General features: G+C 29.8%; 3 protein-coding genes and 1 non-coding gene across 8 annotated transcripts; 2 read left to right on the plus strand and 2 right to left on the minus strand.

Annotated features, from left to right (window-relative positions):
* Window positions 1-963: 963 nt before the first annotated feature.
* On the minus strand, window positions 964-9,710 carry LOC114169693 (uncharacterized). 5 transcript variants are annotated; one of them, XM_028054957.2, is made up of 7 exons: window positions 9,581-9,710; window positions 8,729-8,820; window positions 3,318-3,491; window positions 1,951-2,053; window positions 1,734-1,843; window positions 1,503-1,624; window positions 964-1,396 (listed from the first exon to the last, which is right to left on the minus strand). In XM_028054957.2, the coding sequence occupies exons 4-7, from the start codon at window positions 2,051-2,053 to the stop codon at window positions 1,126-1,128; spliced, it is 606 nt and encodes a 201-aa protein (XP_027910758.1). In that variant the 5' UTR covers window positions 3,318-3,491; window positions 8,729-8,820; window positions 9,581-9,710; the 3' UTR covers window positions 964-1,125. The 5 variants fall into 5 exon arrangements, with proteins under 5 accessions (XP_027910758.1, XP_027910757.1, XP_027910760.1 ...); XM_028054956.2 differs by having other exon boundaries at window positions 1,951-2,069; XM_028054959.2 differs by lacking the exon at window positions 3,318-3,491.
* Window positions 8,983-9,067, minus strand: LOC114170939 (small nucleolar RNA Z159/U59). The gene has a single exon (XR_003601292.1). It is a non-coding gene; the product is annotated as a small nucleolar RNA Z159/U59 (small nucleolar RNA).
* Window positions 9,711-14,598: 4,888 nt separating the features above from the next.
* LOC114168877 (uncharacterized) lies at window positions 14,599-15,590 on the plus strand. Its single transcript, XM_028053844.2, has one exon. It carries the CDS (start codon window positions 14,836-14,838, stop codon window positions 15,478-15,480), a length of 645 nt encoding a protein of 214 aa, XP_027909645.1. The 5' UTR covers window positions 14,599-14,835; the 3' UTR covers window positions 15,481-15,590.
* A 5,216-nt stretch (window positions 15,591-20,806) lies between these two features.
* Window positions 20,807-22,743, plus strand: LOC114168568 (protein HYPER-SENSITIVITY-RELATED 4-like). The gene is made up of 2 exons (XM_028053446.2): window positions 20,807-22,175; window positions 22,297-22,743. Exons 1-2 carry the CDS (start codon window positions 21,198-21,200, stop codon window positions 22,684-22,686), a joined length of 1,368 nt encoding a protein of 455 aa, XP_027909247.2. The 5' UTR covers window positions 20,807-21,197; the 3' UTR covers window positions 22,687-22,743.
* Window positions 22,744-23,168: the final 425 nt, after the last annotated feature.

Consider the following 23,168-nt stretch of genomic DNA (forward strand, 5'->3'; position numbering starts at 1 on the left):
ATAACTGTTTTAAATTTGGCAAAAAAAATTACAAAATATAAATCTTATTTATTAAAAAAAAATTGATATTTTTTTTAAATTACAGTAATGTCTAATATCTTTCTCATTCTAATCTTTAACATATTTGTCCTTCTATACAATCTTACTCATACTTTTATATAAAAGTTTATTACTAACGGAAAGGAACATCTTTGTCTTTCTATGCAATCTTATTCAAATTTTTATATAAAAGTTTATGACTAACGTAAAGGACTAATAAATTACAAGTAAAATCCTGATTATTAGATGAATGGAAGTATGAAGAGTTTTAAAAGCAATAGAAAACTGATAATAATTTCAGACATTGCAAATTAAATTTAGCAATAACTATAACCTAATTAAAATTCATATTTAATCTTAAAAAAATTACATTAAAATATAACTTTAAATAAAAACAGTATATTCAAAAAGAACTTTAATTTTGTAAATTTAAATAAAAAATAAATATGTAAAATTAAATTGTAAGCAAACATATTATCATATTTATCTTAGATAATTTTATTATAAAATTATTAATATAAAATTGTGTTGTTATAATTAGAATTTAATATTAAAAATAATATTTTTTAAAAGTCGGTATAAAATATAAATTATATATGCTTTAAAATATTATAATATTAATAGATAATGGATATGAATATGCATGTGAATGTCAAATAGTCACTTGATAGGTGTCGATATTTGTGAGTCAACAATAGATAATTCTTTCTTGGAATTGTTTTACTGCCACTGTGATTACTCATATTATTTAAATATAAACAATTGTCACCCCCTTAATAACTGATCCAGTAAACCAGTTACATCGGAATTTCAACATTTTTGTTAGCTTCAACTGTATTTTATTATGCAAAAGTAGACACGAATCACATTATCTATTTAATGAAGTATAAAGATCATTTAATGTTAACACACCTACGATACGACTAAGAAAAAGGAAAATCTGCAAAGTTGTAATAAAACTAACCAATTACATCCATTGGTCTGTTTTTACAATCATAATGTTGTAAAATGTGTACCACAAAAAGATCATATCATCCTATACTGAAGTATATCACATAAAATTCAGGGATCGCCATTTACTTTAGTTCAGGTCAAATGAATATCAATGGCCGAAGATTCACTAATCAGAGATTCAAGTTGTCCACGATAATTTCTCAGTTGAGAGCCATGGCAGGATTGTTCCGAGTGTTCACTTTGTTCCAAAGCTTCTCTTGCTTTGATTTCTTCACCAAACAATCCAAGAGCATCTGGTGTTGACAAAGAATGCACAGATTCATACAGCCCTTGAAATTCGCTCCTCTTTTCTTGTGGTGGAATCAACCTCTCTTTTAATTCGTGTGGAAGATGAGAAAAAGCACTTCACAAGAAGCAAGTTACCAAGAGAATTTTTTTTAAAATACAATTAGTGAAACAGTCACATTGCTGAAAATGTAATAAAGTGCATGTATTCCCTCTAAGAGTACCTGGTAACACCTCTTACAACACCCCAACTGTAACCATCAAGAACCGATTGCTTAAAACCAATATTGAATCCCTCTTGAGCAGAAGCTTCCTTCCCGGCTATAAGACCATCTCGATACCCAATCTAAAATATGATGGAGAATTGAAAGAGAATAGTTAGATAATAACAATGTAGAAGTGTAGAATTAGAAACAAAACTAAGGAAAACTAATTCCACAATGCTAAACAAAAACCGTATGGAATTGGTCGTGCCTCCTCTGCCACTCCCTGTCCAAATCCAACGAACTATCCAACTTGTCATCAGAATCATCCCAGAAACTAAAATCATCACCACCACCACGATCTAAAACCAATAATGAAAAATTAAAAGCCTTGACTAAAGCAAGAGACTGAAAAACAATAACGATAGATGTATTCATTCTAAATCAATTCACTCACACTACATCTTACCGTTTAACTTGTCTTCTTCATCAACAGCAATGGTCGACGTGAGTTCTAATTTGGACAGTTCTAAACTTTCAGCATAAAGCTCTTCAGCAAACCTACCGTCCATCTGCAGTGCCAACAAACTATAGGAGAAATTACATTCATAAAACATTAAAAACGAAACAAAAAGTAAGAATAAATGGCCGTCAACCCCTAAATGGGAAACACTGCTTCAACGAAAAAGTACTTTCGAAAACCTCCAAAAAAGAATAGTTTTAGGTCTTGATGAATGATAAACATTAAAATTAACTTTGGCAAGAACAATGAATAACTGACAAACACCTTTATATAGAAATAATTATAGGAACCTTCAAAACCATAAAACATCAAACAGTGAAATATCAAGTAGGTCTAAAACATTTTACCGGAAAAAAAATGTCAGAAACGCTTACGGAACACTTTCAGCGCATCAAGCAAAAGAAATCGTCGATTATTAGATTAATTGGCAGAAGAGCACAGAAAAAAGGAACCACAAAAAGTAAAAACACAAATTCTGTTGGGAGCAAAGAGGGAAGGTGGAGGTTACCCGAAAGAAGAAACACTAAGAGGGGAAAAGTTTCGAGAGTGGAGAAAGCTGTTTGATTTTACAGAATAAATAATTAATTTGGTCCTCAATTACAAATTTACATCTTAAAATACTAAAATATTATATGAAATATACCTGTATCTTTTCTCTTCTTTTAAACACTAGATACCGGACCCAACCAAAATAAGATTATATACATTCTCATTACTATGTTTACATATAGATCTCTGGTTTCATTCTATTTAGGATTAGGAATAGTCTTCATGCTTGATATGGTGTAACTTTTATCCTAGTTTAAGAGAAGTCCTTTGTAGTTAGGAAACAACTGCCCCGGAAAAATGCTAAACTTTTAGGACAGGAAGATGAAGTATGTAATTTTCAATAGTTCGTTCTGTATTTGAGAACTGAAATTTGGCAATGACTTTGTCTAGTACAAGTCCTGAGATAAATTTGGCTTTTGTCATTTTTTCTCTAAACTTAGTTCTTGAATGTTTATTGATGAAAAAATTTAGCCTACCTTAATTCTTTTATGGGCTTCCAATAAGAGTATGATTCCGGATGGTGATATTTTTAGAGGATAAAACACACTTATTACATTCATATATGTTCACAAGGCAATGTAATGTCTGCAATAAATTATCGTTGAATCTAAAAAGGTTATTTTATTATTTTATTATTACATTCATTATTTTATTAATATTCTTCAAAATAGTAAATGAAGAAAAGTCTTAAATTAAGCACTGTTGTTATTAGTGAAATAATTCTATTGATTCAAACACAAGGAGGGAGAAATATTATTAATTACCAATCATTTCCTTCTTATAAGTTGGATCGATTTCAATGTGCAGTGTGATCCGGATGAACCGTGCGACTTTGGATGCAATGGAGGATTGATGAATAGTGCTTTTGAATACATACTAAAATCTGGTGGGGTGATGCGCGAGGAAGATTATCCTTATTCTGGTACTGATCGCGGTACCTGTAAATTTGACAAAGCAAAGATTGCAGCATCAGTGGCAAACTTCAGTGTGGTCTCGCTTGATGAAGAGCAGATTGCTGCAAATCTTGTGAAAAATGGTCCTCTTGCAGGTTAGAACTACTACTGGTGTTATATTATTATAAACTACTATTACTATCATTACTAACGCTGATAAGTTGTGAATTTGAATGGGCACAAACACAGTGGCTATCAATGCAGTATTCATGCCCATACATATGCTCAAAAAGGCTGGATCACGGAGTATTACTGGTGGGATATGGTTCTGGTGCCTACGCACCCATTAGGATGAAGGAGAAGCCATATTGGATCATTAAAAACTCCTGGGGAGAGAATTGGTGAGAAAATGGATACTACAAGATTTGTCGGGGGCGAAATGTGTGTGTAGTAGACTCCATGGTTTCAACTGTGGCCACAGTTCATACAACTCACTAGTATGAGACTGTTTTTCCTTATTTAAATATATGATGACTTTTCTCCTCAACTAACTTTTTTTGTGTACTTATTTTTTAATTATCAATAATATTATATTAATAGATAATAAATGATGATGTAATTTAAATATATGAAAAGCGTAATATACATTATACACCATTAAATTATTAAATTATGAACTCCTGTATATTAATTATTTATCATTAATAAATTATTAGGAAGAAAAATATAAATTTTAGAAACTATACAAAATTATGAACTCAAGAAATTAAATATAAGTTGTACCTAAATACTGGAAATAGTTTTGTACCTAACTGAATGTTGGTTAAAAGTTGTAAAATAATGCATCATTAAATGAGAATATATATATATATATATATATATATATATATATATATATATATATATATATACAAGATGTTAAAAATGTTTAAAAATAATTAATAATTAATGAAATTATTAATAAGAAAAATATAAACTTTGAAAACTATACAAAATTATGAACACATGAAATTAAATATAATTTGTACCTAATTGAAAGTTAGTACCTAAATAATTGTACCTAATTGAAAGTTAATTAAAATTTGTAAATTAATAAGAGTATCTAAATTATAAATAATTAATAACAGTACTATTATGAAATAAAATTTAAATAATTTCAAGTAAAACATTGAATTTGAATTTTAAAAATCTATTTTTTCTTTCTATAACCGTCTTTTACCTTCAAGTCTATTTCTAACAGATGTGTTTTTCTTTACCATAATAACCAACCACAACGACTTATAAGGATTGAAAATAAGTAATCAGTCCACAACGACTCATAAAGGTTGAAAAAAACTAATCCGTGCACCAACAAACAGGCATACTTTCAAAGTACAAAAAATAAGAGACACTAAAAGTAATACAGAATAGCTTTTGAATTTTTATTTATTTTTTATCGCAAGAGAAAATTAGGATCATAGGATTTGATAAAGCAAGTTCAAAATTTCTATTACATATATCAATTTTTGTTATAGTAAGTATTTTTCTATTACATATATTTATTTTTGTTATAATAAATATGTCGATATTTATTTTTGTTACAACCGAATTTCTTTTTTTTTTCTTGATTTTAAATTTATTAAAAACAAACGTTAGGACAAAAATTAAAATTATGTGGTATATAATATAGATAAATGATTTTATTAAAAATAAATCTATACTTAAAAAATTGTTTAGAAATAAATAATGTCTAGGAAAGATTATATATAAATAAATATTTAGATAAACTTAGATAAATAGATATAAAGGTTAGAAAAATAATTTTTTAGAAACATATATCTTAAGGAAATTTAACTTAGGAAAATTGTTAAGGAAGAAAATTCTTGTGAACAAAAAATATGAAGATTTCTAGGGAAGTAACGAAATATATATAATATATTTTAATTAGGAAAATTGTTAAGGAAGAAAAATCTTGTGAGCAAAAAATATGAAGATTTGTAGGGAAGTAACGAAATGTATATGATATAATATAATTAAATTTATTGAGTACTGAAAAGTATTTTAATTTCAAATAATATTGTATATAATATACGAATTTAGGGAAATAAAGATGTGAATAAATAAGCATGATGCATACCTTCTTCTGGTATATGAATTTAGATAACTAAGTATACATTCTCCTAATCTAACTCCATGCCAATATGATGTTTGTTGTGGGGTCTATCCGTAGCGGAAACCAGGAAGAAATTGTGACAACTTATTGTATGATTCTTTCCAATAAGCGTAAACATTTTTAATTGTTTGGTCGTGTATCAACTAAAGACTTGATATGAGCAATAATAGTACTTATAGGAAAAAAAGGATCCGCATTCACAATACCATAAATATGTTGTCAAGTTAAATGACTCTAACCTATTATGGCCATGTGAAATTAAACATGTATCAAAGGTGGTGTGGACTCCTATTAATCTTTTGAATCTCCCAAAACTGTTCTCTTGTTCTCTAGTGTGCAAGATTTTTGACACTTCTAAGGGCAATGGTCGGTAATGTTGCATTACGTGTTTGTGTAGATACAGTGGTTCACTATGTGAACCCTGTTTAGCACGTAATGTTTAAATGCATGATGAACTCAGTATTTTGTTTATGAAGTATGGTATATGTATGAAATTGTTTGGAAGGGATGTGTGAATTTGATAAATGGTGTTGGAGTCGTGCTGTTGTATGGGGGAGGACGTCTAAGTTGTTGTCTCTGCATGTTCTGTGAGAATGTCATTCTCATCATCACGAAAAGTTTTTAAAGATGCTGAAGGAAATCTTACAGTTTCATTTTCAGGGAATCAAGAAAGGAATTGGGATGTAGTATGCATGGGTGAGGAGGGGAAAACATTTGATCTGGATGAACTAGTTAGAAATTGGGCTGTAGTATGCATCTCCGCCATAAATTTGAATGGGATATATGTATATGATGGTGGAAACTTGTTCAAGTAGAGGTCAACAAGATTTTTGTAGAAGAGTTTCTTTGAATTGCTAAAGCATCATTCCTATGAGTTTAGGCATCACCATGACCCAATCATTGCGGAAAAACTTCCGTTTGACGACAACTAACAATCCCACCACTGAAGATGATTGCATAAATAGAATAATCCATTTCACATTAAAAAGCAAGAAAAAATATGAAATTGTACAATGTTAGAGAGAAGGTAGTGTATGACGTTAGGAGGGATTGGTTTAAGTTATGGTAAGGTAGGTTTTTTGTAGTCATGAGAATGGCACAATAGTGTAGGTAATTATGTGAGTAAAACGAGAGGTTAAGTAATCATGTGAATGTGACAAAAGTTTAGCTAGTCATAAATGAGTAGCACAAAAGGTTACGTAGTCATATGATTACATAACTTTTTGGGTCACTCACATGACTACCCAACCTCCTCTCGTGTCGTTCACATGACTACCACCACAAGCTCTTATGTCACTGACATAGCTACCTGAATTCTAGTATCTCCCACATAATTACCTAAATTCTTGTGTCACCCGCATAACTTACATTAGCTCTCATAACTATATAACACCTACCTTACCATATTTTCTCACACCAATTCCTTCTAATTAATAGTTTTGTTTTCTCCCGAACTTTGTAAAGTTTTAGAATTTTTCTTGCTTTTTCATTTTAAAATGAAATTTTCCATACGAACAAATCATGAATTATGATGATGAGATCATTAGTTGTTCTCAAGCAGTGATTGTTTTCCATTGTGAGAATGCCGTGATGACACGTATTTACAAACACCCAACTTATAACAGGTCCATTCACATTAATTTTTTCGCCCCCTCATCCATGAAAACACATCACCATTACCTTTTTATTTACTCCAAGATGAATCGATAGAAATTTCTTCAGCAACAACTTAAATGTTCCCTCGTACAACAACAACAACTCCAACATCATTTACCACATTCATACACCTCTTCCCAATACTTTCCAACATGTGTCATACTTCCTCATAAACAAAATACTGAGTTTAATTATGCATTTGATTAAGAGTTGAGTGTGTTGGGGTCACGCATAATTTTACAACATATTCTTGAAATTATGGACATGAACCCTTCCACCCCTATTGTCCCTATGATTAATCCTCAATTGGATATATTGTCACATCCAAAAAAGCTTGGTTGACAAGGTAACAAGCGATTAAAAATGTCTACAGGAGAATAACCATTCAACAAATTTTTCAATTGCAAGTCCTGTTACAATTTTTTTTGGTTTCCATTATTGATTGGTCAAATAACAAGCATCTTACGGCAAGAAGATACACTAAACCGGTTATCCCGCATCAATGTGACCAATAAGAAGTCAAAATTCAACTCTCCGAATACCAAATTATAACATGAAATAGCAGTGTTTTCTTTGTAAGAGAAAGAATCAATTAAAACATCGCGTCCAATTAAAATAAGCTGTTATGAAATATAAATAATAGCATAATTCAAAAACATAAAATAATTTAAGCTTGCTTTTATACATAAAAGTTAAGATCGGTTAAGTCTTACAAGTATGATGATAAAAAAGTCACATTATCTATTATGTAAAAAAAAAAAAAATTAACTTTAAATTCGTATACGAGTTTCATACGTATTTATATAATGAAGAACATGTAGTTTCCAGTAATGATTAATTTATTAATTTTCCTTTACTTCATTGTGTATTATTGATTTGCAGGTCTATTTGTAATTACTTATGAGTTCCAAAGCATAAAGCTAAATTATATTCATATAATTGAAAGATTGAAATAGTTTAACAAAATAAATATAATTTCTAAATCTGAACAATTAGAATCATAAATAACCAAAGTTCAGGAACCAAAAATAAAGAAATTAACCTATAAAATTAGAAAAGCTCGTAACAAAATCAATAGAATGCGGAAAGATTAATTGAATCATGATAAAATAAAAAGAAAATATAAAGCATAATAAATCACCTAGGTTGAAGATGCCAAATCAAATCGTTCAGAAATAAGAATAAATTATAATATATGGATAATGTACACTACCCACATTACAATCATATATAATAATGAGCTAGGTTTAAATTTAACTAATATTTATCACAGCAATTAAGAGCCTAATAGGGTGTCATTAGAGCCATTAAGACTGTCATGGGTAATGAATAATAATAACACGAAACAAATAACACTCAAAATCAATCAGATGTAACATGCAACACCAACTGATACTATCTCTCCGGAAAAATTAACGCATCTACAAAACAACTACCGAAATTAAATTAACAGAACAAGAGAAGAAAAACATACCTCGAACGATCAGGGAGAAGTGAAGGCGGCTTGCCACCACCAGATTTGGCGGGATCGGAGGAAGGTGGAGGTGCCGTGTCCTTCTTCGCAACCTACAACCGATAGCCCACAAATTCAATCACAATTCACATGGATTGGGGAAAGAAAGGGCGAATAATTTCATAGATTTTGCAGAGAAGAAAAAAAAATCACACCAGAAATCACACCAGAAAAAACAAAGTAACATACAGAAATACTGATGGACATTTCACACAACCTCCTCGGTTCAGGTCTCCAGTAATTTTCCGCATTGGAAACAACTCAGAAGAACGAAAGTTCATTTTGTTCATCCTCGGAGGAAATGTAAAACACAATTAACAATCTTCACTAAAATTATCTTGCCCTACACATTACAACCCTCAATTAATTGCATGTCACAGCTTCACACAACCTATCCACTTTCAGTCTTTCACACAATAAAAGAATCCAAAGCAACCGTATAATTTATCTTCAATACACTATCCACCAAAAAACAGTTCGAAATTGGAAAAAAAAAACTGTGATTCGAAACAGTACAAGCCCTAAAACCAAATGCTACAAGAAAACATTGCAATTTAAAATCCATTATTCCCAAAATCCCACATGTTAAAGGGGAGAAAAATCTCATACAAATCCCAATAAAAGGACCAAATTCAAAGAAATGAAATCAGAGAGAACCCGCAATCATGACATCATCAAAACAGCAGTACACGGAGGTCAAAACAATAATGGCTTAGAAACCGATTAAACCAGTAATTAACGCAAACCTTGGCATGGCACAGTAAAAGAAAGATGGAATTTAGTGATTGAATGGTAGGGCAATAAAAACGGTACCTTTGTGAAGTTGGATTAAGCTCAGTACTGAGAGCAAGGGTGACACTCGCTAAGAAAACCTAAACAATAAGAGGAGATAAGGACTACCTTTTATATCTACCAGCAAGCCAGCAAAAACCCTAAGTTTTTTTTTTCATTTTTAATATAAAAATAAAAACCCTACGGTGTTGGGTTGGGGCACCCTTAATGTTAAACCCAATAATGAAAGCCCATTTCCAAATAGGAACTTGTGAATGTGAAACAACTGCAAACTATTCTATAGCTACTACAGATCTGTTGTAAATTATAAATGTTGATTAAATTAAAATTTATAAATAATATGATAAAAAAAATTAAAATTAAAAAAACATTTCAAATAAGAGTGTTTGTCAATAAATGAATTAAAAAATACATATACATGTACAAACATGTTTATATAACAATACAACTAAAAGACCTTCAGCAACATATATAATGAATTAAAATAAAACAAAATACCTTTACATTTTTTAAGGAAAACATATATATTTATTGGACATGAAATATATATATATATATATATATATATATATATATATATATGTTTGTGTTTGTGTTTTTTTTTATGTATGAGATTAAACATGTTATAATCTAAAACAAAAATATATATGTATATTAGTATTAGATTTATAATATTTAAAATAGTTAAATATGTTTTTTGTTTTTTTATTTTTAATGAAAATTGAATTTTTTTTTTTTTTGAGATAGTGTTAAGTCTAAAAGAGTTACTTCTTCATTTTTAGAAATATCGTGAATTTAATTTTTTTAATTATTTTTATTAAGTTTATTTCACAGACTGCTTCCATTTGTTTTCAAAAACGTCACTGTGTTTTTTTTTTTTTTGCGTTAGTTATTTCGTTGTAAAGCATAAGTTGGATGACCTAAATGAATATTTTGTGTTAGTGTATTCAATTTAGGTGGTTGCGACTATGTACTAAAAAAGTTAAGAAAAAAGAAACATAAAAATCGTTTGGAATAATCCTTAAATAATATCTAAATATTTTGAGTGAAATTTAAAAACTAAGAAAAAACACATACATATTACAAGTAGGATTAATGTAGGAATACAACAAGATGATTCAGTAAAGTTTTAAAATTAGGCTTTTGACTATAACAATTAATAAAAAACAAACAATCAATATATTAATACTCATAATGTTAATCTTTTGGACGCTAACTATGATTTTATGATTTTAAAAATACATTATAGTCTGAAAAAGAAATTTGAAAAGAGAAGTATGAATTAATAAAGTCGATAAAATGGAATAAAAGGTTAGAAAAATTGCTGGTTTGGTTTGTTTGCCTTATCTAACAAACAACAGAATAGGAACCAGAAACTAAATGGGTCGGTTCCCCTCACACACATCACACATGGCTTCTTAATTATCCGGGGCTGGCGGCCCAACAGGCCCATTTGTAAACCCAATATTTTGCTTTTGGCACCTACATTCAACATTTGACCGGTCACACCAGAAGCCTTGACTCAATAATCAATGATCAGATACTCATGGTTTGATGAATCGAGTTGAATTGAATTTTGGAGTGATTAAACTGAAATACAAAAAATTTGAAAAAACAGAAGTTAATAAAATAATAATTGTTTATGAATTAAAAACTTTGCAGACTTTTGAGGTTTTGTTTTATATTGAGAAGCATTATGCTTTGATCCTGCGTGAGATACTTGAGAGAAGTTTGGTTCCAGCAAGCAAGAACAGAGAGAAGCAATGGTTGGTTGAAGGGAACAACAATGTGTATAATGCTACCCATCGTTTCACTGATTCTGTGGGAAGGACCTGATTTCAATAATGCAGAATCTGGAACCATATCCACAACATAACTCAAAAATATCATCACAACCTCAGAATCAGTTATTCAAATTTCAAACATTCGTGTCACATCATTTTTGTTCCAAATTTTAAACCCATTCGGCTATTTATTGGAACCAATTCATGCACCTCTAAAATATCTAGTTAAAATTATTCACGGTTTAATGTGGAATAAATATTCATCTCAATTTACATTTGTTTTAATTACTGTATTCATGTCGAGTCTTTTGAGAGAATATGAGATATATAACAATAATGAAACATAAGTTCAACCTACACATTAATGTCGCTCTTAACAAAAAATATTAAGATAATAGATTCATAGGTTTTCATTTTTATACTGTGTTCAACTTTCTCTTCTCATCTTTAATCAATCTAAGATTTAGACTCATACTCTTCTTAATTGTTCATTATTGATAATTTCATTTAAATTATATTTTTACATCAAAATTATCATTAATTAATATAAAGATATTGTTGTTATAATTAGAATTTTACATTAAAATATAATATTTTAAAATTTGATATAAAATACACGTTATATATATATACATTTAAAATTTTAATATTAATTGATAATGGATATGAATATCCGTTGGGTAACAATCAATTAAATAAAATATCTTCACTTATGTGCCTAAATTTTGCAACTAATTAACGAAAGATGAGTTTTGTGGAGTTGTTTAACAAGTGTGATAACTTCACCTAATGCTATAGGGTAGGTCTTTTTCTAAATGTAGTGTGAGTTCGTATTATTTTTTACACATATATGTGATCAACTAATAATGCAGGGTTTCGTCCCAAATTAATGTTACTCAAATAAAATTTGAACACAGGTTATTTTGATTAAGATCAAACTTGGATGATGTCATGAGAATAATTCAAATTTTTAGCACATTAATATTTGTGTTTAACTTTTTGGTTAGTGTAATCTCTTTTAGAATTACTACATAGGCACAATTTGTAAAAACAAATTGAAATCATTTCATGAAAGAAATAAAAAAATGTGTTTGCAAATAGGATTCTCATTTTAATTGTCTTATATAGAATTACTATTATTTTAATATGGTGAATTAATATGATTTATCCCATTTTTTAATGTATAATTTAAAAAGATTACACTAGATTCTACAAAAATAAAAAATACCAAAAGGGGTAAGACGTGTAGAAGCAGTGTTTACTTCATCAACATCTTCTGTCTTTTCATTGAGTAGTACCTGTTTGGAAAATACCTGCAACAGGAAACAATGGATTAAACAAATATCACAAATCAATTTCATACTATGTTTCATTTAATACAGCAAAACATTAATTTGTGATTTTTCTACTTTTTTTTTATTTTTATTTCATCTAATCTAAAGTTTATATTGCTACAGTAATTTAACAAATGCATTTCGATAGATTCGGCACAATATAACTTGGTCCGATCTGACTCGACCCATTATGGATTGATATTTAATGAGTTAATTTATCTTGGTTCACTTATTAGAAGTCAAAAAAATTTGAATCCAGCCCGACCCACTATGGGTTGGTGGGTTAAACGGGTTGGTGGGTTAAACGGGTTGACTCACTGGTTCACTTAATTATAAAAAAATACAATTTTTTTTTTCAGTCAAAACTAAATTATAATTCTAATTAAAATTTAAATCAATTTTAATACAATTCAAATACAGACTAAAATCACAAAAAATACAAATTATTTATGTGTTGGCTAAAAAACAACCTAACATGATCCAGATGCAAAATCTAACTTAATAAAAAACACCATATGACCATTTATTTGCGGGTTGATGAGTCAACCCGAGTGAACCAGGTTCTAGATGAGCCAGGTCAAAACTTAATTTGTATTGAAATTTGTAAAAAAATTTCAATCCAACCTGCTCTGAACCTGTAATGAGTCAGGTTAGCTTGCAAATTTGAACCCATTTTGACAGCTCTACATTTCGCTAAATATAATTCTATATTTTTTAGATCCGACAGTTTTTGTTTCTTAATTTTAGACATATGTTGGTTCTTCTGAAATCACTTTTAATCAATGTAGATAAATGTAGTCAAAATTATGTTGACATGATTGAGAAAGTAAGCAAAATTAAAATATTGCAGTCTTTTGGTTTTATCTCTAAGTCATAAATAAATAATTTTTATTGAGTTAAATAGTACTGTTTATAATATTCTATAATTAAAAATTATACTCTTTTTGTTTCACTTTTTTTCAAGTTTAGAATGAATTCTACAGCACTTTATTTAAATATTGCCAATTGTCACCCCTTGTGACAATGGAACTGAGAGCCATCAATATCAACCTCAAGTTATTCCTCTCAGTCCAAAGACATTTCAGAAAGAAGAATATTCCAAGTTCCACAAATAATTCAAAGTATAATTTATACAAAGAGAATAGGTGACGATGCTTGTTCTCAATTTTTTTTTAACTCGTGTTAACTTTCAAGAATTGAATTTTATGTGTAATTTAATATTATAAAATTAGTTTAGAAGATAAATTTACATTTAGATAAATACTCAAAAATTTTATATTTATAATTAAACACGAAATTTCTAATATGCTTTCTTATTTCAAGTCATATATACCTCAATAATAGGATTACATATTAATAATAATATAAAAAAAATAACAGACGACACAATAAATTTAATCATTAATAAATTTAGATCAATTCTGAATAATATTAATATCATCTTAAAAAATAAAATTTATATATAATTACTTTTATCTAAAAACTGTAGGATATGATTTTATTTTGTTTGATTTAGCGTCGGGAGGATTGATTCTAGCCGAATCGATCTCTAACGCAACGGTAAGAATTAGTTATTTTTTATTCAATGTAAACTTTTTATTCTTTAATATATATACTGATTTTACACTAAAAAAAATAATTCTACATGCAGAATCAAATACACACTTAATTCATTAGAAAAAACATAACATGTTAGCCTTATTTAAAATTTAGGATAAAAAAATGAGCTGTTTAAAATAATTTTAACCCAGATATGGATCATAAACTTAAAATGAGGTAAAGAAAAAAAATAAAGTAAAGATAATTTGATACATACACAAGAAGGGATAAAATAAAGTAGATAATGGAATATTGAGAGATTTTTATTTTATTATTTTCTCAAAAAGTTTGGATTCTGCTCTATAAAGAAGGAATGGCACAACTTCATAGCACAAAACAGAACCACTCTGTTCTCTCTGTTCACACTTCATCAAACTTCAAATTTCATTCACCTCCCTTCTGTTTCTGTATCCATGCTTCACTCTGCAGAAGCTTCTTCACGGTTCTCTGCAACATCGCTTACATATTCAATCGCCATAGACAAATTTCTATTCCCCTTTGAGTGAAACACATAACATAACACGAGTTGTGGTTTGTTTCTGCATCAACCCTTCAAGCAATGGACTCCTTCAGTTTCAATAACCTGCAAGCAGAGAAAGCCAAAGCCATGCTCAAACACCGCAAGCTTCGAAGGGTCGCAAGCTTGTTACGCATCATCGAAGTGTGTGCGGTTTTGGTGTTGGTTTCAAGGTTCTCCATGCAGCTTCCGGTTGCAGTGAGAAACTCCGGCGAGTATTTCAGAGACCTGTCACTGTTCATGAACAGTCCTCGCTTTGTTTTCCTCGTCGGAAACATCATAATCATCGCACTCTTCGCTCAGTTCTCCGCTCAGGGTCACAACGTTGTTGTCCCGGAGCCTAATCTGTACCAAGAGTTTGTTCAGAATACAACGAAAAACCAAGAAGTTGTGGCAGAGTATGGAAGAAAGAAACAGAGGGTGAAAACAGGGGAAGCGAATATCAGTTTGGGAAAGAGTTATAGAAGGTGCGAAACGGAGATTTTGAGGCCGAAACGACGCCGTGTGTTGCGTAGGTGTGAGACTGAGAAGGGAAGGAAGAAGATCGAAGGTGTTGGTGTTGATGAGGTGGCGCGAATTTCTTGCCCTGAAGATGGAATGAGCAACGAGGAGTTTCGTCGCACTGTGGAGGCTTTCATTGCTAGGGAACAGAGGATTCGAAGAGAAGAAGATTATTATTTAATGTAAAAAAAGATAATTATATATGTATATTTTAAAAAGTGTGTAAATAAAGTAATATATAATAATAACTTGTATAAGTGATGGTAATTTGAATAAGGAAAATTACAATTTTTTTACTTTCATTATTTACTTCAATACGAGAGATGAGTTAGTGTAAACGGTTGATTTTTTCAAAAGAAAAATTACTGATATATTAATTAATGATCCACACTAAACTATTAAACTACGTCATAAAATAAAAGATGAGAGTATCATTATCCTATGTAAAAAAAACATCATGTTGTGATAATATTAAAGAAAAATATTATTTGACACAATTTCACAAATATTTGACAATTTTTATAAAATTAAAATAATCTTGATAAAAATTATTTTTTATATTTTTAAGAGAAAAATAAAGTTAATTGTATTGAGTGGTAATGTCAAATGATAATAGAAAAGAGTGTGATGTCAAAATATTAATGTCCTATAATATCATATTATATAATTTATAAACTTGTTTTTATTTTATCTCTAAATATGTTTTAAGTATTGATATATTTATTTAATGCTGTTGAATTATTATTGTTAAAGAAATATTAAGATAAATAAGAAAAAGTGAAGAAGAATTGATGTGAATGAGGTATTCTGATTCTTGAGATGTGAGAATAGTGTGGAGATGAGGGGACTTACCCCGGAGAGACAAGACATGATAACAGATGCTATTCTCTGGTCTGGTTTCGACTCTTAATATGTATTTAAGATTTTAAGAATATATTTGTGTCTGTAAATTTTATGCAGTATGTGTTTCCAGGATTGTGTTACACAAGGAAAAACCTTCTATTGGTTGATTTTTAATGAAAAATGTAACTACATTTTACGACAATATATATTTTTCACACAGCGAAAAAATATAAAAATAAAGATAAATATACAAATTATATATTTTTTTTATGTGAGAGTAATGAATAATCGATCTATCATTATCTTTTCTTTTAAAAAATTAATTATTTATATTAAATTATTTTAAAAAATAAAAGATGAGAATAAAAAAAATAAATTCATGTTATAATTTTTTTTAACAACTATCATACATTGTAATAAGTATAGGAATTTGTGTTTATACTATAATGTATATGCATTCAACTCTCATAAAAGTTGTGAAAATTTGTGATAATAAGATCAGGTTACACTCTATTAATTGCTGTGTGGGTATAATAGTAAAGTGAAAAAAAAAAACGTGACATAACTAAGAGTGAGATGCGAAAACAAAAGATTTCCAAAATTTAGAAAAATAAAAGATAGATACGAAGAAAGAAAATAGAAATTATAATTCTAAACTAATTGAAGATGAAAATAAATTCGATATTCTTCGAATAAATAATGTAAGAGACAAACTTTTGATCCATTCAGCTTATAAACTAGGTAGTTAGATTTTAAGTTACAAGACAAATACTGATTTAGTATAAAAATAAATAAATAAATACTATAAATCGTTGTCTCTTCAGAAAAAAACTGGAAACAAAAAATTTCATTTTATCTTAAACAAGTTTTAAAAAGTTTTAAAGAATGTTATTTTTCAAAAGTACTTATATTTAGCACCGAATTTTTTTTTTTTAAAACTGCCATCCAAGCATGCATTTTATTCTTTTAGGTAAAAACAACTTTGAACAAAAAAATAGTATAAATTCAAAATTAATGTGCTGCCAGTCAAAAATTATATTTTAATGAAATCTAATGAGAAAAAAAAGTTTGGAAGAAAAAAAAAATAAAAGAAAAAGAGTTTGAGTATCGAATATAATTACTATTGGAAAAAAGCACTATTTTAATGTGCAGAAGCTCAATATGCCAATCACCATCATGTACTAGATATTCTGCTTTTCCATTATCTCTTGCATTAATTTTTAATTCCGGATGCATATAATATGCAACAAATTGCAAAAAATAAAAAGGAAAAGAAAACATGAAATATAATATACAAATAAGAGAGATAAAAAGTGAGAAATAAAATAGTGAAGTGATAGAAAGAACTAGAAAAAAAAATGGTATATTAATTACTGTATAGTTTTATTATATCAATGTGATATCTGATGATGCTTTACTTTCATTTCATGTGGCCTCACTGATTCCTTAAGAACACAAGTGTGAGATATTTTGTTGGTTCCTTGGTCACTTTTTTAATTGGTGTACCTAAATATCTCTAAACCTAATTCATACATTGATGATGATAGAGTTCAATTCACAAATATGTAATAGAAGGAATTAATTATGTTAATTAGGACATGTAATAACAATAACTTCTCAAGATTTTATATTTGATGTAAAACTTCTTTTTTTCTCTCTTTGCATGATGTGATGTCTTTCTCTCTAAGTTTTCACTTTATATTTTTTTATATTCACCTTTTTAAATTTCATCTCCTTTATAATATGATTTTATTATTTGGATAGTTATAAATTATTTTTAATCAAACTAAATTGAAAAAAAAATTAATACCATTTTTTATGAGTTAGTTTTATTGAATGGGTTGCTTGTCGAAAACTTGAGATGTTTTTTGATGAAAAGATGAATCTTTAGTGGTATTTGAACGTAAAAAACATAATTTTTTTCAAAAATTCATTATTATATATAATATCTAAACTAAAATTAAAAAATATTATAAATATTAACAATAAAACGTATTATTTAGATAAAAACTAAAAACATTTTGATTAACTCACATTCATGATGTAGATAATCCTAAGTTATTATTAAATTATACTTAACTTTGCAAAATCTAACAAATAATTAAAAAAACAAGTTATGTTTTGATAAAGAGTATGATTATAATCATAGGCTAACAAAGATAAGGTTCATGTCTGTTTCTCAAACTTTTCATACAAATACATATTTCAAAATATGCAAACAACTTAAGAAAAATAGATAACAAAAAACTTAGATATTGAAAAGGTTTAACAATTAACTCACACACACACATCTTTTCTTTTTAAATGTTTATTGAATTTAAACAAATTCATGATAAAACACACACACACACACATTTTTTTGTAAAATGTTTATTGAATTTAAACAAATTCATGATAAAAAAATTGTTAAAAAGTATCTATACGTTATTGATTTTTGTGGAAAGAAGTTTGGTTTGGATGAAATTGTATATTATATTACATCCTAATCAAATTAAAATGTATTAGATTTTTATATTTTGTTGGTGTCATTTTTTAATAGATAATAAGATCCTGATATGAAGTACATGCAATGTATGATTACAAGTAATTGATGTCTAACAACTTTAGAAAACCATCGAACAAAGAAGCTGAAAAGATTTTAAAATTTGAATACATTTCAAATTCTCATAATGTAAACATATACATCATGAACACTGAAAAAGGAAAGACTTGATTTTAATCGATTTGGTAGAACTAAAGAATGGAGAAGAAAAGTTTTCCATGCCACCCATGTCAATTTCTGTTTTCTATAATTGCGCTATCACAATCCAGTTTTTAAGAAAACTATGACAAATGTTTCGTTGTTTTAAGTGATTCACACAAAAACTCAAAATATATTTTTGAATTTTTATATGCGTAAAACTTCTGTAGAAAACATTAGGCATACGTGTACTGAACCTTTTCTTCACCACAGATACGCACTGAAGAGTTTCATATATACAAAATACACCCATAATTCACGGGCTTTGACAACATTCGAAGTGGCGTCACCAATAACAATGAAAGCAACTCAATATTTATGCAAAAAACTCCTGTTTTCAAGTATGAAAAATGTCGAGTACTATTTGACATTTTTATAAGAATAAATTATCTTACCAAAAATTATTTTTTGTATTTTTAAAATAGAAAAAAATAAAAATAATGAGTAATATCAATAAAATGTAAAAAGAAGGAAAATGATATTTTAATCCATCTTTTTTGACCTATTTTAACTCCAGTACTTTAATCATCATTAGATAATCTATTTTGATTTTTTTAGTGATGTGATGATCTAATGGTAATTGAAGTGATGGGTTAAAAGTGGATAAAAAAGTAAATTAAAGTATATTGTCCTAAAAAGAATTCGACCATCAAAATACTATTGTCCTTTCGGATATTATCTTGTATTATATTTTTTTCGACCCTGTTTGTCTCTTTTGTTATCCCCCAGCATTTTAATTAATACTGATATAAGCTTAGAAGATGGAAGATGGTATGCATGTTTAATTAATATACAAACAATATCCTCCTAAATCACAAAGAGACACTAATCCTCTTCACTACTTCTTCAACCTTTATATAAATTAAAAATTCGTGAGCGGAGGCTTTGTAGTGTTTGAATCACGCAGATGCAGAAAACATCTTATTTCTTCTCCCACTTCCCTACTAATTTTGGCGAATATGATATGTGAAAAATGGGAAGAGTGGAGGAAATGTTCATCGCTAGAGTTAGAATTTAGGATTTAAGGATTAGGGGGTGTCAGGGAGTTGGAGTTATAAATTAAGATTTAGGGTTTAGGGTTTAGAGATTGAGATTTATACATGTTGCGTAAGAATTTACTAATCCTAATCATTAATAAGCCATGTTCTAAATAATGTAATAAATTTTCATACAATCTATTTTTTGACCGATGAAACAAAAGAGAGAGGGAAAAAAAAATCGAACGAAAAAATTACAAAATAAATATATAAAGAACAAAAATGAAAAGTGTCTTTCTGTTTTAGTTTTTCATATTGTAAAAAACTTAGTTTATAAACATCACAACTAATTTAGTTCCTGAATTTTCTTCTGTGAACCGGGTTACCCTAATCACACTTAAATGGATAAACGTATAAAAATATTAGCTGATTTAAATTTGATAGAAATTAGTAAATATTAGCTGATTTTTTTGTTATTTTCAAATAGGCAGTAATAAAAATAAAAGAAATATACAATTCATAATATTGTTAATTTATGATACAGTTAGAGTAGAAAAAATATATTTACTTTTTAAAAAAAGTACATTAAAGACAAATAATATAAACTACATTATAACTAAATTATAATGGTTTCAACTATAAATACAGGAGAATATAAAAGGTAAGAAAACATTTAATATATATATGGTGATTGCATGAAATTAACTTAATTCAAAGTGTATTACATTAAAATCAAATGCTATATTCACATCATTTATTTTTAAAGCAATCAATATTTATTGGTTAAATGTAATTAAATTGGTTCTAGTTTAAATGAATTATACTTGTGAAATTTTAAATAATTTACATTAAATGTTTTTTATAGTAATACATTTCCATTCAACAAATGACAAAAACAAAATTCTATATATATATATATATATTTTTTTTTTCTTTCTTCTCTATTAAGTTTGTGATATCAGTCTGACATCAACAATTTTCGTAATCGGTTTTGACAAGCAAGGCGTAAGCGTACCTTCCGCTCTGAGTTAAGGGTATTTGAGGAATTAAGGTGGTAAATGCAGTGAAGCTCAAAGAAGTTTCCTGCAATGGAAGAAAGAAGACCCATTAGTAGAAATCAAGGTCAGTGAGGAAAATGCAACGAGAGAACAACAATACTGAAAACAACTAAACTCTCAAAATAAAATCAATGATCATAAATTGCATCACTTGACAGTTTCAGATTTCAGTAATAAAACCTAAATTCCCGTCCTCACAATAATATTCTTCAGTTTTGGTTTTCTTTCTGTTCGTAGCGATTATTACAGCAGCCCGCCAAATTCCAGCCCAATTACGGCCCAATCATGACTTCCAAATTTCAAAACGTAGTCTCCACGGCGGCGTCCGTGGCGGCCACCGTGATGCTCCTCCGCTCCTTCACCCACAACTACATTCCCCAGGAGTTCCAAAACTACTTCTACTCCAAACTCTCAAAACTCCTCTCCTCTTTCTCCACCGAAGTCACCCTCGTCATCGACGAATTCAACGGGATCACTCCGAACCCGCTCTTCGCCGCGGCGCAGTTCTACCTCAAGCCGCAGGAGGCGCCGAACACGAAGCGCTTCCGCGCCACGATGACTTCGAGATCGCGCCACGTGTCCCTCCTCATGGACGGAAACGACGAGATCACGGACTCCTTCAACGGCGTGCCGTTCCGGTGGAGGCTGGTGTCCCGACTTGGCAAATCGAATTACGCGGTGCACTTCTTCGAGGTGCGGTTCCACAAGAAGCACCGGGAGATGGTTCTGGCGGAGTATTTTCCGCGCGTGATGAAGGAGGCGGATGCGGCGCGTGAGCGGAGGAAGACGCTGAGGCTGTTCACGGTGAAGGACATGCGGTTTCGGATGGGAGGGAGGGGGGAGTCGTGGCAGGGCGTGAATCTTGAGCACCCTGCGACGTTTGCGACTGTGGCGATGGATTGGGAATTGAAGGAGATGATAATTAGGGATTTGGATAGGTTTGTGGAGAGAAAGGGTTTATATAAGAGTGTTGGGAAGGCGTGGAAGAGAGGGTACTTGCTTTCGGGTCCCCCTGGGACCGGGAAATCGAGTTTGATTGCTGCTATGGCTAATTATCTGAATTTCGATGTCTATGACTTGGAACTCGCTGCTGTTAATGGAAATTCTGACCTTAGGAGATTGTTGATTGCCACCGGGAATCGTTCCATTCTTGTTGTGGAGGACATTGATTGCTCCCTTCATTTGCAGGATAGGCTTGCAAAACCTAAACCTAAATCATCACAACCCCACCACTTCATCCCGCACCATTTTTCAGCACCCCAGGTATAATACAATACAATCACAATTTTTTCTTAGTTTCAGATACTGATGAGTCAGTTTTATTTTATACCCTTTCTTTCAAGCATCAAAAAATGGCTTTGAATCTCGCTTACTGTTTTTGCAGGTGACATTGTCGGGGTTCTTGAATTTCATAGATGGGTTGTGGTCGAGTTGTGGGAATGAGAGGATCGTAGTGTTCACGACGAATCATAAGGAGAAATTGGACCCTGCTCTCTTGCGTCCTGGGCGTATGGATGTGCACATTGACATGACTTACTGCACCCCAGGTGGGTTCAAAATGCTGGCTTCCAATTACCTTGGGATCACGGAGCACCCACTTTTTGTTCAAATTGAGAACTTGCTTGGGGTGATCGATGTCACTCCTGCGGAGGTAGGGGAGCAGTTTTTGCTGGATGAAGACCCGGATATTGCACTCAACAGCCTCATGGAGCTCCTTCTTGAGAAGAAACGAAATCATGAATTGAAGATGAAAGCACCTCTCACCTTTCAATGATGATATTTCTTTTTCTGAATCCAGTTAAATGAAGATCATAACAAACAGTTGGTGCAATTAGACATATAACCTTAATTTATACATAGAAACGACAAAAGTTGAGTGGGAAACTATAAATAAAAACAATGTTCTAGGATTAACCCGTCCAGTTCATTTAAATATTTTCTTTAGTGTGACACTGAAGAGAGATAAATTTGTTTTGCGTGCTCTTATTCATGAAAAGAAAAAAAAAAAAAAACTTTACTAACGAAGTAAATTTCACTTCAAAATATTTCTTTATTTTAAGATATTTAATGCTTATATATATTTTCTTTTGAAAGCATGATAATATATGAATTATAAAATTTCATCTTCCGGTTTCAACTCTGATCTGACCATCTGCGCAACTGCCATAAGCGGTGGTGCTGCCATGTACGTCACCACTGATGACTCATTAAAAAGCCGGTCATCTAATTAGTCAAGGTTGACTTAATCTGTCATAA

The sequence above is a fragment of the Vigna unguiculata genome, chromosome 11, assembly GCF_037176805.1.
Source record: "Vigna unguiculata cultivar grain cowpea cultivar isolate G323 ecotype 2 chromosome 11, ASM3717680v1, whole genome shotgun sequence".
Taxonomy (NCBI): Eukaryota; Viridiplantae; Streptophyta; class Magnoliopsida; order Fabales; family Fabaceae; genus Vigna; species Vigna unguiculata.